This window comes from Aquarana catesbeiana, linkage group LG13 (genome assembly GCF_042186555.1).
Source record: "Aquarana catesbeiana isolate 2022-GZ linkage group LG13, ASM4218655v1, whole genome shotgun sequence".
In the NCBI taxonomy this organism is placed as follows: domain Eukaryota; kingdom Metazoa; phylum Chordata; class Amphibia; order Anura; family Ranidae; genus Aquarana; species Aquarana catesbeiana.
Genome location: NC_133336.1, coordinates 18,716,917 through 18,731,474, shown reverse-complemented (window position 1 = coordinate 18,731,474; position 14,558 = coordinate 18,716,917). Strand labels below are relative to the sequence as shown.

At 44.2% G+C, this 14,558-nt stretch overlaps 1 protein-coding gene across 1 annotated transcript in view; it reads right to left on the bottom strand.

Annotated features, from left to right (window-relative positions):
- The window catches only part of LOC141116505 (legumain-like), a 40,320-nt gene that overhangs the window by 1,765 nt on the left and 23,997 nt on the right, over positions 1–14,558 (bottom strand). The window contains exons 8-11 of the mRNA XM_073608879.1: positions 8,564–8,682; positions 5,908–5,997; positions 4,404–4,604; positions 628–798 (exon numbers count right to left, since the gene is read on the bottom strand). Coding sequence (XP_073464980.1) covers positions 628–798; positions 4,404–4,604; positions 5,908–5,997; positions 8,564–8,682 — 581 coding nt within the window. The remainder of the gene's footprint in view (positions 1–627; positions 799–4,403; positions 4,605–5,907; positions 5,998–8,563; positions 8,683–14,558) is intronic.

Sequence of the window (14,558 nt, the reverse complement as noted above, 5' to 3'; positions counted from 1 at the left end):
AGATGTCTATACTAGGGTTGCACGGATACTGATGCCGATACTAAGTATTTGCACGAGTATCCATACTCGTGTAAATGTTCCAAAACCTGAAACTGATACGTTCAGGCTCAGTTCATTCAGCTGTCAGCGGGATTCCTCCACTGACAGCTGAAAAAAAAAAAAAGCAGCAATTATCGGTTGTTAAGGAGCGGGCCGCTACGCCCTTAAAGTGATTGTAAAGCTACTTTTTTTTTAAAATAACATATCATACTTACTTCCACTGTACAGTTAATTTTGCACAGAGTGGCCCCGATCCTTGACTTCTGAGGTCCGTTGGCAGCTCTCGCGGCTCCTCCCCGCATCATATAACCCCATAGGAGAAGCATTTTTCCGGGGGGTTACCTTGCGGGCGTGCTCCCGAGTCCAGATGCCGAACATAGGACTCGACCCCACCCCCCTGCATCATTGGATTTGATTGACAGCAGCGGGAGCCAATGGCTGCGCTGCTATCAATCTATTCAATCGCGAGTCGAGAACCACGGGCAGAGGAAGAACGTGTCTCCGCGTGGGAAATTCCTGAAGGAGGAGACCTTGTGACACCCTTAGGAGAAGCAGCAGCTTGAGGCTGTGAGATTGAGCAGGACTTACCAGGGGGTTGTGCCAGTTGAAGCACTGCTTCTTGAAGTGCTCGACGGCTTCACGGTAACAGGAGTAATCGTTAATATCCATCTGATCGGTAAGAATCTCTTCTGTCATCTCATCAGAATCCGTCACCAAAGAAACAATCTTCTTCAACGATTCCTCGATCAAGGCTTTGGCCTGGAAGGAAGATGAGGAGGGATGGATATAAAAGCCAGCTATGATATATTGATCTGATAGAAGGACCAGATGTGGAAAACCAGAGGAGCTTAGAAGTACATTAGTCAGTGACCAAACTCTTGTCTACTGTTAAACAATACAGCTTGGTCACAGACCCACCATCTTGAGTGGACAATGATGGAGGCACCACCGTATGGGTGTCATCACCATTTTGCCCCCAGCAAGTGTCCAGTGATAGACTCCATACACACTATACAACTTTTGTTGTCTGATTTCCTTTAGATTTACTAAAACCATATAGTGGAAGGGCCTGCCCGATTGCATACAAATTGAAACTCCTAAGGTTTGACCTCATATTATATGGCTTTGGTAAATCTGAAGGAAAAAATCTACAGAAAATTGTATAGTGTGTATCCAGTTTAAGACTGACAGCACTGTTCAATGCCGTACAGCCTGTCTGGCACAAGCAGGAGAATTCATGAAGTACAATATGAAGACAGAAGACAACCTCTGGATATGACGCTGAGCACGTGACCTCAACTTCTTTGGTTGACCATGGCAAGGCCTGTTCTGAGTGGAACCTGTCCTGTTAAACCGCTGTATGGTCTTGGCCACCGTGCTGCAGCTCAGTCTCAGGCTTTTGGCAATCTTCCTATAGCCTTGGCCAGTGATGGCGTGCCTTGGCAACCCAGATGTTTTTGAACTACATTTCCAATGATGCTTAACTACACCGCAGAGTGGATGAGCACCATGGGAAATGTAGTTCCAAAACATCTGGGGTGCCAAGGTTCACCATCACTAGCCTAGGACATCTTTATGTAGAGCAACAATTCTTTTTTTCAGACCAGTTCTTTGCCATGGGGTGCCATGTTGAACTTCCAGTGACCAGTATGACAGAGTGAGAGCGATAACACCAAATTTAACACACCTGCTCCCCATTCACACCTGAAACCTTGTAAGCCTAACGAATCACATGACACAGGGGGGAGGGAAAACGGCTAATTGGGCCCGATTTGGACATTTTCACTTAGGGGTGTACTCACTTTTGTTACCAGCGGTTTAGACATTAATGGCTGTGTGTTGAGTTATTTTGAGGGGACAGCAAATTTACACTGTTATACAAGCTGTACACTCACTACTTTACATTGTAGCCAAGTGTCATTTCTTCAGTGTTGTCACATGAAAAGATAGAAGAAAATATTTACAAAGATGTGAGGGGTGTACTCACTTTTGTGAGATCCTGCATGTGCATTGGAGGGCAGGGGAGACAGTGGGGGTCTAACAGACCCCTGATGTCTCCATAAAGTGTACCTGTCACCTGCCAATGCCATCACATAGGGGACTAGCTAGCTTTGTAATAGTAGTAAGTTGCATAGGGAAAAAAAAGTGCAAAAAAAAAAAAAAAAAAGTGCAAAAAAAAATGTAATTTTAATTAAAAACACAACCCTCCCATCCCCCCATGCATATGCAAATGCACACATAGGTTATAGGGTTCCATATGTGTAAGTAAACAGCAATTGCACCACACAGGAGGCCATGAATGCCAGATTGAGAGAATTAATTCTAAGGCCATTATTCATAATTAAAGTGTAAAACTTTTTTATTTTATTGCTGTCTGTGCCCCCAATAAGGAGATTAATACTCTCTATTTGTCTTCTTTACCATTATCATTGAAAGTGAAAGTAAAAGAAATTATCCAAATTTTGGGTTGACACCAGAAAAGTAATAGAGGGGAAATCTTCCAATGAGGGGGTTCTGGTGACCTGGGGGTCCCCAGGGAGTTCCCTTGAATTACAGGGATTCCCTCACTTCCTGTTTGGCTATGGGACAGGAAGTGAAGGGAAATCTCCACAATGGGATACAGATGGTGGAAAAAAAAAATCTGATGGGGGTTTTAACCCTCCCTAAAGCCTCGCACACACGATCGGATTTTCGGCCGGGAATTGTGTGATGACAGACTGTTGGCCTAAAATCCGACCGTTAGTACGCTGCATCAGACAAATGTTGTCCAACTTTCCACCAACAAATGTTGGATGGCAGGCTAGTAAATTTTCATCAGACAACGGGTTTGTTGTCTGATTTTCGTATCGTCTGTACACAAGTCCGTCACACAAAAGTCGAAAGTACAAACACACAACATGCTCTGAATCAATGCTCACCAAAACACGACATTAGCAGAAGGTGCCCAAAGGGTGGCGCTCAAGAGCTGAAATTCCATGTAGTATGTCTATACGTTCGTGTTTGTTGGCTGACAATTGTGTACCGTTTGTATGCAAGACAAGTTCCCGGCACACGCCCTTCGGACAAAAGTCTGACGCTTTGTTGGCCAACAATCCAATCGTGTGTACGAGGCTTTAGTCTATCCAAAATGAAAAAAATAAATAAATAAGTTTTGCCTATAGTTCTACTTTATCTCTACACTAACCTGTAAAAGGCTTTTATAGTATCACCTATAAAAGAAAAATGACTCTTAATATGTTGGGTATCTATTTACTTATTGCAACCCAATCTTCTATTTTACAGAAAAAAAAATGAGTATTATATTGTGTTGTGTACTAAAAATCATTTTAATTGTTTTGTTCCTGAAGATATCCATTTGATAAATGGCTACACAAATATCCTACAACACAAATTTAGATTTTTTCATTTTTTATTTTATTTATTTATTGTTTTTAAGGTTGAACTGGATGGACTTGTGTTTTTTTTCAACCTGACTAACTATGTAACTATAAAAAAATTGCAATGTCCACCATTTTATTCTCCAGCATCTTTGATTTCAGAAACTATATAAAATGTTTGACGTAATTTTCTAGCAAAATTTTTTTAAAAATGCTGATTTTTAACCACTTCAGTACTGAGCACTCCTCCCCTTCCTGCCCAGGCCAATTTGCAGCTTTTAGCGCTGTCGCAATTTGAATGACAATTGCGCGGTCATGCTACACTGTACCCAAACAAGATTTTTATCATTTTGTTCGAACACATAGAGATTTCTTTTGTTTTTATTTTTTAGCTGAATAAATAAATAAAAGACAGAAAATTGTGAGAAAAAAAAAGTTTCTTTGTTTCTGATAAAATTTTGTAAATAAGTAAGTTTTCTTCTTCACTGATGGGCACTGATGTGGTGGCACTAATGAGGTGGCACTGATGGCAGCCTAGCTGTCTTCCCAGTATCCAGGAGAGTTGTGGCTTCCATCTGCCGGCCACTTCAGAACATGCTGCCAGAGAATTACACCTCCGGATATCCCTGCGACTCATTGGGACTACCAGAACGCCCGACCACCTGCCATATTACTAATATGATGTGCTCCTACCCATCCACCCTTTTGGAAGTGTTTTTAACCATTTTGGGAATATAAAGTTTTTACTTCTGTACTTAGAGGCGCCTATTTTTCCTTTTCATTTCTCTTTACCGAGATCAGTGATTCGGTGTGTCTGACTGGCACACCACACCGATGGGCACGCGATCGCGGCTTATCCTGCTGGACGTCATATGACGTCATTATTTTTGTTTTGTTTATTGCTTCTTATATATCTGCAGTTTATCTATAAAAACAAAAATTAATATCATATATTTATTGTTTGTATCAGCGGCCGGCTCCTCTCACCTCCTGTAGGGCCTTTATCCTGCTCAGTAGATCCCGGGCCTCGGCAGCATCATTGGTAGCCATTAACTTCCTCTTGAGGATGGCCATGGGCACCTCTGGGCTGGGGGTCAGGTCCAGGTTGGGTATGGGCTCCAGGGTCATGGGAGGGGCCGTGGTTTTAGCGCTGCCTTGGAACTGGCCCACCTTCATCTTAGAAATAGTCTGATAAGGGAAAAGCAACAAGATACAGAATATCAATAACAAAGCCTCATTGTGTTTATAGGCTTAACCTCCCCCATATAAGCGTTATTAGTTTCTGATAGGCCACTTAAAGTGAAAAAAAAAAAAAACAAACACACACACACAGTACATCTCTGCAGTACATTCACATATTCCCCTGTATTGCCCCTTTAAATTTGAAGATGGTCAGAGACTGCAGACACACTACAGGAGATGGTCAGAGACTGCAGACATACTACAGGAGATGGTCAGAGACTGCAGACATACTACAGGAGATGGTCAGAGACTGCAGACCTACTACAGGAAATGGTCAGAGACTGCAGACACACTACAGGAGATGGTCAGAGACTGCAGACATACTACAGGAGATGGTCAGAGACTGCAGACATACTATAGGAGATGGTCAGAGACTGCAGACATAGTACAGGAGATGGTCAGAGACTGCAGACCTACTACAGGAAATGGTCAGAGACTGCAGACACACTACAGGAGATGGTCAGAGACTGCAGACCTACTACAGGAGATGGTCAGAGACTGCAGACACACTACAGGAGATGGTCAGAGACTGCAGACATACTACAGGAGATGGTCAGAGACTGCAGACATACTACAGGAGATGGTCAGAGACTGCAGACATACTACAGGAGATGGTCAGAGACTGCAGACATACTACAGGAGATGGTCAGAGACTGCAGACATACTACAGGAGATGGTCAGAGACTGCAGACATACTACAGGGGATGGTCAGAGACTGCAGACATACTACAGGGGATGGTCAGAGACTGCAGACATACTACAGGAGATGATCAGAGACTGCAGACATACTACAGGAGACGCATCTAAACAAATGTAACGTAACAAATTAATAATAATAAATAATAATAATAAAAACTTTTTATTATTTTTATTATTATAAATTTGTTCCGTAATATTCATTTAGATGCGGCGTTGTTATTTTTCGGATAATTTGTAACTTCGGATAAATTCGTATTTGTTACGTTCACAGCCAAATTTGAAAGGAAATTCCAATACCTAGAATTATTTCAGGTTCTTGAATTTTCATTCTTATTTTTTAGATTTTTGAATGTTCTAATTTTCTGATTTATTCGAAATAACGACTTTCAATCTTAACTAATGACCCGAAAAACGGAAAAAAAAAAAAACGAATGAAACGAAAAGGAAAACGAACAAATTTTCATGCACATGTCTAGTAGATGGCTACAACCTACTGACAGTGTACATGTCTGTACAGCTGCACTCAACAATGAATGTCTCCATCACTCACCCGGTTCCCGTATTGCGTCACATGACTGGTATGGGTACGTTTCTTGACCAATAAATACTGTTTATATAATGTCTCCTGTGACAGATCCTCCTAGAAGTCCAATAATACATCTTATGTGAAGTCATAGAACAGAAAACACTCCATCATATATATAGAAAACAATGCAACGCGTCATCACTAAGCAATAGTCATAAAAATTGCGGCCATTTACCATAAATGACACTTTTTTTTTTAGGGGTCAGGTGACAGCAATGGGCATTCCCTCTAATATTCCTTTCATGTGCAGGGGGTGTGGTCACATGTGCAGGGGGTGTGGTCACATGTGCAGGGGGTGTGGTCACATGTGCAGGGGGCATAGTTACATTGACTAGGGGCAGCACAGCTCCTGCTCGAAGGCAATCAAACTGAGACGGGGGGCGTGGTTACATGTACTAGATGCTGCTGTCATGACAGCGAGCCTCCTAAAACAAGTTGCTGCCAATCAAACCAAGCAGGGGGTGTGGTTACATGTGCAGGGTCAGTAGCGGCTGCTCCATTAGTGGAACAGGGGCACCGTCACCCCTAATCCAATGCGCCCGACCCCTAATCTACATGCAGGGCGCCAGCCGCATGGATTTCAATGTGTTTTCTTTTTTTTTTAAGCACATTATTAGAGCCTGAGGTTCTATTTGGCTTCAAAAAAGGGCGGGCTCGGGCACAGAGAACAGCGCCCTGAGCTCATCCAGTTGTGATACAATAGCGAAATAAAATTTGCGATTATCTTCCTGCTTCTCCAGCCGGCCAATCAGGAAGGGGGTGATTGGATGGTTTGCCAAGCAGCTGAGCAATGGGGGGGATTGACTAACCGACCAAACGGTGGGGGGTGTTTGACTGCCCCCTGTACAAAAAATCCAAAAAATGGAGCCCCAGCCACCACTGTGCAGAGGGTGTGGTTACATGTGCAGTTGGAAAGGCTATTGTTGGGAGCTGCTGTCAATCAAACTGAGCAGGGGGAGTGGTTACATGTGCAGAGGGTGTGGTTACATTCACTAAGCACAGCCTAGGAGCCACACTGTCAATCAAATCAAGCTGGGCTGGGGAGGCTTGGAAGCCAAGCAGAGAAACAAATAAAAATGTAAGCAGTTATTCTGTTACAGTCTATATACATTGTATCTAGACATGTGCAATTTGTTTAGTTCCGAATTTGTTTAACGGATTTTGACAAATTTGTTAATTCCGAAATTTACGAATTTACGAATTTTTAAATTTCCGAAATTTCAGAATTTCACATTTCCAAATTTCCGAAATTACAAATTTCCAAAGTTCCGAAATTAACGAATTTCCGAATTTCGAATTTCCTAATTTTCAAGTTTCCAAATTTCTGAAAATTCTAAAATTTCTAAATTTCAGAAATTCAAAATTTCGGAAATTTGAAATTCGGAAATTTCGAAAATCTGAAATAATAACTAATAATAAATATTAAATTATAGGTATTGGAATTTCATTTCAAATTTGGCTGTTAGTGAATGTAACGAATACGAATTTATCCAAAGTTACGATTTATCTGAAATAACGAATGCCGTATCTAAACGAATGGAACGTAACGATCTAATAATAATAAATAATAATAATAAAACCTTTTTGCTATTATTATTTATTATTAATTTGTTCCATTCCATTTGTTTAGTTGCGGCATTCGTTATTTCGGATAATTTGTAACTTCAGATAAATTTATATTTGTTACGTTCACAAACAGCCAAATTTGAAAGGAAATTCCAATACCTATAATTTAATAGTTAGTTATTATTTCAAATTTTACTGATTTTCTTTCTGTTTTTATTCATATTTTTGAATTTTCAGATTTTCTAATTTCTGAATTTCCGAATTTTCGAATTCCGGAAATTCTGAAATTTCGAAAATCTAAAAATTCGAAATTCGGAAATTTAGAAATTCGAAATTCAGAAATCCAAAAATTCAAAATTAGAAAATCCTAAAATTCGGAAATCCGAAAATTCTAAATTTGGGAATCTGAAAATCCGAATTCTCGATTTTCCGAATTTCCAAAAAAAACAAAGAAAACGAATGAAACGAAAACTAACAATTTTTTTGTCAGTGCACATGTCTAATTGTATCATTTATGCTGAATTTTTGATTCATACTTAAAGCTGAGCTCCACCCAAAAGGGTCTGCCTCCCCCCCCCCCCCCGGGGCCACATTTGGCACCTTATGGGGGGGAGTGGTTACCTGGTTCTGACAGGTACCCACTCCCACTTCCTGCTGAGTTTGGTGCGGCGAACTCAGCTGGAAGTTCGGCCCTCGCTACAGCTGACCCATTAAGAAAGCACGGCTCGATTTGCGCATGCGCATTAGAAAACCAGCTGTGAAGCCACAAAGCTTTACTGCTAGTTTCCCTTACCCAAGATGGTGGAGCCACCATCGGGCTAGTTAGGTTAGGCTAGAGACCTAATAGTAAAAGTCAGCAACAACAGTATTTGTAGCTGCTGACTTTTAATTTATTGGTGTGGGGGGGGGCTAGAGCTCCACTTTAATGTTCTTTAGAAACATGAGAGCTGATTGGCTGCCGTTGGACAGCTCATACAGTTCTTATTCCAGATACTTGATGAGCTGGTGGTGTAAATTGAAGCATTTTAATGAGTGTACAGAAAAAAGAACTCACCATGTCTGAATCCTCCATCCAGCTGACGCTGTAATAATCGCCAAGATAAGTGTTTCGCTTTTTGTCATAATAACAGGCGTAGGAGAACTCGTGAGGGTTGGCAGATGTGGTGGCGTAAACTACAAAATGTTAAACATAGAGATATAAATCTACAATAGATAATGACCCATACTACACACTATCTGTCCCGGTGAAGGAATTTCAGACATGCAGCAGGTCACAGTAGACATGTGCAATTCGTTTAGTTCCGAATTAATTTTTTAACGTATTTTGACAAATTCATTAATCCCAAAATTTCAGAATTTCTAATTTCCGAATCTCCAAGTTTGCAATTTTCGAATTTCCGTAATCTCAAATTTTCGTAATCTCGAATCTCCGAAATTACGGAAATTGGAAATTTCGGAAATTTGGGAAAATGGAAATTGGAAATTTTCGGAAATTGGAAAATTTGCAAATTTCCGAATTTCCGAAAAAAGCAAAAAAACGAAAATGAACACATTTTTTGTCTGTGCACATGTCTAGTTCACAGTCCGTTATAAATTGTAATGCTGAATACAGTGCGGACATTTTGTATAAATATCTTCTTTTTTTTGTGTGTAAGGGGTTCATTCATAGAAAAAAAAATATCAGGGACATTGTATGTATATTTTCACTGTGCCTGGAGAAAATTGAGGCGTTAAATCGGAAGAATATACAAGCAGTGTGAAGATCATGACCTGTGTGGGAATCCGTGCGGCCCGTCCATTAGGGGTGCCCGGGCTCAGCCCCCCTATCCTCTCCACCCCCTATATGCAGTGGATAGATTCATGCATAGCATGAATCTATCCATGGCCACCACGGCCGCCCCTTATTTATGTATCCGGCCCCTTTTGGGTCACCGGGCATATGGATTGGAGCGGCCAGGGGTTTTTTTTTTTTTGAAACACTGATCAGAGCCAGAGGCTCTAATAGGCTTCAAAATTGGGTGGACTCGGGACGCAGAGCATTGCATCTGGAGCCCACCCAGGTGTGTTGCAACAGCAAATGAAAATTCGCTGTTGCAAAACTGATCTTCCTCCCAGCCAATCGGGAAGCAGGTATGAAACCTGTTTCCCGATTGGCCAAAACGTCAGATGATTCTATTGGACGCCTAGCCCCGGGAGGAGGAGAGAGGAGACACCGCGGAAGCTGCTCCAGGAGAGGGCACTGGTCACCGGAGCAGATTTTACCCGAGCCCGCCACTCTCTCACCGCCCACATCCAAAGGAAGGACAGTGGGTGGTGGTGGGGACTGTGTTAGTGCTGCGGGGTGGTAGTGCCGCTCTAGCTGTGGCCCATGGGGCGGAGGGTTGTTTGTCGACCCCCCCCAAAAAAAACACCAGCCGCCACTGCGCACAGCTCAGTGTACAATCTCAGCATGGCTAGGGTACAGGGGTGAAATAATTCCCATTCGTGCGCATCAGAGTTACATCATCTCAGGCTGGTCAATCGCCAAACCTGGAAGATGACCAGGCTAAGATGTCAGCGGTGGTGATGGCAGATCCTGCATATATTATGTCACTTTGGTTCAGCCCTTCAAGATGCTGAACCCAGAAGATGGAGAGACCAAGGAGACTGAGGACGCAGCATCACTGGAGGGGACCAAAGAGACTGGGGATGGAGCATTGCTGGAAGGGACCAAGGAGACTGGGGATGGAGCATCGCTGGAAGGGACCAAAGAGACTGGGGATGGAGCATTGCTGGAAGGGACCAAGGAGACTGGGGATGTAGCATTGCTGGAGGGGACCAAGGAGACTGGGGACAGAGCATCGCTGGAGGGGACCAAAGAGACTGGGGATGTAGCATTGCTGGAGGGGACCAAGGAGACTGGACACAGAGCATCGCTGGAGGGGACCAAGGAGACTGGGGACAGAGCATCGCTAAAAGGGACCAAGGAGACTGAGGATGCAGGACACTGGAGGGGACTAAAGGGACTGGGGATGGAGCATTGCTGAAAGGGACCAAGGAGACTGGGGACAGAGCATCTCTGGAGGGGACCAAGGAGACTGGGGATGGAACGGAGCATCGCTGGAGGGGACCAAGGAGACTGGGGACAGAGCATCACTGGAGGGGACCAAGGAGACTGGGGACAGAGCATCACTGGAGGGGACCAAGGAGACATAGCTTCACTGGAGGGGACCAAGGAGACTGAGAGAAGGGGGTGGGGTAGCATCGCTATTGGAGACCAAGCATTGTTGGAGACCAAGGAGACTGGGGACAGAGCATCGCTGGAGGGGACCAAGGAGACTGGGGACTGAGCATCGCTGGAAGGGGCCAAGGAGACTGGGGATGGAGCATCGCTGGAGGGGACCAAGGGGGCTGGGGACTGAGCATTGCTGGAGGGCACCAAGGAGACTGGGGATGGAGCATCGCTGGAGGAGACCAAGGAGTTTGGGGATGGAGCATTGCTGAAGGGGACCAAGGAGACTGGGGGAAGGGGGTGGGGTAGCATCACTATTGGAGACCAAGCATTGCTGGGGGAGACCAAGAACAATGGGAATATAGCAATGCTGGAGGGGACCAAGAATTGTGATGTAGGATTGCTGGAGAGGACATAGGTCAGTGATAGTGAACCTATGGCATGCGTGCCACAGCTGGCACGCAGAGTCCTCTCTGTGGGCATGCAGAAGCTCCGAGCACACAAAGGCTCCTCACACTTCACTAGGAAGACAAAGCGCCCAATGTCCCCACACTGTCCTGCTTCATTCCATTGGTGAGAAAGCCCAGAGATGAGGCCAGAGTGGCCGGTGATGAGCTGCACCACATGAGCATGTTCTGTGCTATGGTGAGATCAAGAGAGGTGTATATGGGCAGAGGGAGCAAGAAAGGCTACATGAGTGTCACAGCAGAGGGGGTGGTGAGTTGCAGAGGGGGGACCAGGTGTATGATGGTGTGTGCTATGAGCTGCAAGGAGGTGTGTGATGCATGGTGGTTTGCTATGAGTTACATGGCGATGTATAATGTGCTGTAGCTCACTGATGTGATGTGGCTGGACAACAGAGTGGTGTGAGTTGAAGGCCAATACATAATGACCTAGAAGTTTACAGTGTGATGAGATGTGCGATGTGCTGCATGGCGATGGATGTTGGCACTTTGAAATAACTAAGTTGGTTTTATGTGACAGTTTGGGCACTCGGGCTCAAAAAGGATCGCCATTACTGACCTAGGAGATTGGGGACACAGTATCACTGGAGGGGACTAAAGCAATTGGGGGCATAATTATAGGGGGGGGTTATCCAGTAAATGTGCCATAATATGCATTTAAGCTGAGCCTACCTACATACATTATGGAAAGTGCTCTCACCATGATATGGTCTCTGCTCTGCTTTATGCATCTAAAGCCACAACTTTCTTTTTTTAGTTCTCTCTAGATTGTGGAAGAGTTAAAACTTTGCGAGGCTTCATTGCTGTGTGTTGTGGGGGATAAAGGGGACATCTGCTAGTTTTTGGAGAGCATTCCTCACCAGTGGCGGTGCATCCATAAGGACGCACGGGCACCGCCCCCTCTCTCCTGCCACCCCCTCTAGCACCAATAGATAGATTCATGCATTGCATGAATCTATCTATGGCCGCCGCTGCCACCCCCTATTTAGGCGCCCGGCCCCTTTTCGGGTGCAGGGCGCCTGAATTACAGTGGCGGGGGGTGGTTTTGAAGCACTTAATTAGAGCCATGAGCTCTAATAGGCGTCAAAAAAAGGTGACCTGCAAGCGTAATGCTGGGCGCTTGCAAGTCACTCAGCTGTGTTAGAAAAGCAAATGAATATTTACTTTCCTAACACCAAACCGCCTCTCCACCAATCAGGTGCTTGGATCTGTTACCCGTCACCTGATTGGCTGAAAAGACAGGTGCTGTGATTGGACGCCAGGCGTCCAATCATAGCAGAGGATAGGAAGAGAGGACGGGAGAAGACATTGAGGAGCTGACCCACCGAGACAAGTAAGTGCAGACAGCGGGCCGGCGGGGGGCACACTGGCAGCATTTGATATGGCACAGTGGCTGCGTTTGATGGGGCACAGTGGGAGCAATTGATGGGCACAGTGACGGCAATTGATGAGCACAGTGGCGGCAATTGATGGGCACAGTGGCTGCGTTTGGTGGCACAGTGGCTGCATTTGATGACACAGTGGTGGCAATTGATGGGCACAGGGGCGGCAATTGATGGGCACAGTGGCTGCATTTTATGGGGCACAGTGGCTGCATTTGATGGCACAGTGGCTGCATTTGATGGGCACAGTGGCTGCATTTGATGGGCACAGTGGCAGCAATTGATGGGCACAGTGGCAGCAATTGATGGGCACAGTGGCAGCAATTGATGGGCACAGTGGCTGCGTTTGATGGCACAGTGGCGGCATTTGATGGGCACAGTGGCTGCATTTGATGGGCACAGTGGCTGCATTTGATGGGCACAGTGGCTGTGTTTGATGGGCACAGTGGCTGCATTTGATGGGCACAGTGGCAGCAATTGGGCACAGTGGCTGCATTTGATGGGCACAGTGGCTGCATTTTATGGGGCACAGTGGCAGCAATTGATGGGCATAGTGAGGTTGCCATTGATGGGGGTTTTTGTCAGAATTTTTCAGTTTGTTTGCGCCACCCACAAAAATTTTGAGCACCAGCCACCACTGTTCCTCACACTTCCTGGGGTGTCTCCAAGAGAGGAATTGAAGAGAAATCTCCCCAATGGGACTCCGGCATCAAAAAAAAATTCTAACCAGTTCAATCATTCTTTATCCCAGACAAAAAAAAAGTTTTGGCTTTAGATGCATTTTTAACTCTAAAAGCTACAAAGTACACTGCGTAAAACGCACATTTATTCACGTGTGACAGAACGACATGTCAGCCTTTGGCAACTGTTTTAAGGTAACCCCATGAACACAAACGAGCGACCATCACATGATTTGTCAGCACAATACACAGCTAGTATTATAAAGCATCATGTGAGATACGAAGCTGTTCTCAGTTCTGCAATCTGACAGTTGGAATTGACTCTTCACACCATAACTGATGACTGTACCGCGGTGGGGTGGGGGGGGGGGGCAGACATCTGTATAAGAATTTGGATGCGTAATGACATAAGGAAGTGAAACGATGAAAGGCAGTTAGTGAGAATACGCATAGGATAATTTAGGAAGTCACCATCAACCGCAAAAATGAGGCCGCCTCCCCCTTTCATGCTCGTCATTCCCACAATGATAAATATACAATAAAGTACTCTATTCCCAAGAGATTCCTGAGCACCTGTCCTCTCTGCCAATGTCATTAGCAGGACACCCGAGATGTGAAACACCCGCCCCCTTTTTCTGGCTATTTTAGCAGTTTTTTCCCTGCTAAAACTATATTGAAATGGCTGTCAGTGAAAAATTTGCGCAAACATAAAATTGTTACCGATACTTTTTTCAAGTACTCGCTGATATTGATTCCTTTTTTTAATGTCAAGTGACAGTGGCACTAATATGCAGCACTGATGACGCAAGGACTATGTTAGTAGTTTTTTATTTCGATTTTATTTTTTACAATTTTATTTTTTACTATTTTTTTGTTATCGTTTTTTTTTTTTAACAAAGCTTTCTGGGGTTTTTTTTGGGGGGGGGGGAGGGAGTGGACGGTGTCAGTGTTTTTTTATTTTAATTTGTATTATGTTTACAATTTTACTTTAAAATATTTATTTATTACAATTTTTCCTTTTTTATACATATATATATATTTATATATTAAACAGACCCCTGACATCTCCCCTTTGAAACAGAGAAAGGGACTGAGGACAGAGATTCCCCAGTGCCCTTCTCTGTAGCCTCAGCAGCACTGAAGATGAATGGAGAGGAGACAGAGGCTCCTCCCAATTCATAAACTGAAACATCGTAAACACAGTTTACTCTGCTCCGTTATGAATGGACAGTCAGTGGTCACTGACTCTGTGCATTCGGAAAAGGAAGGAGCCGGTAAATCACATATTTACCGGCTCCTTCCTCCGCTCTCC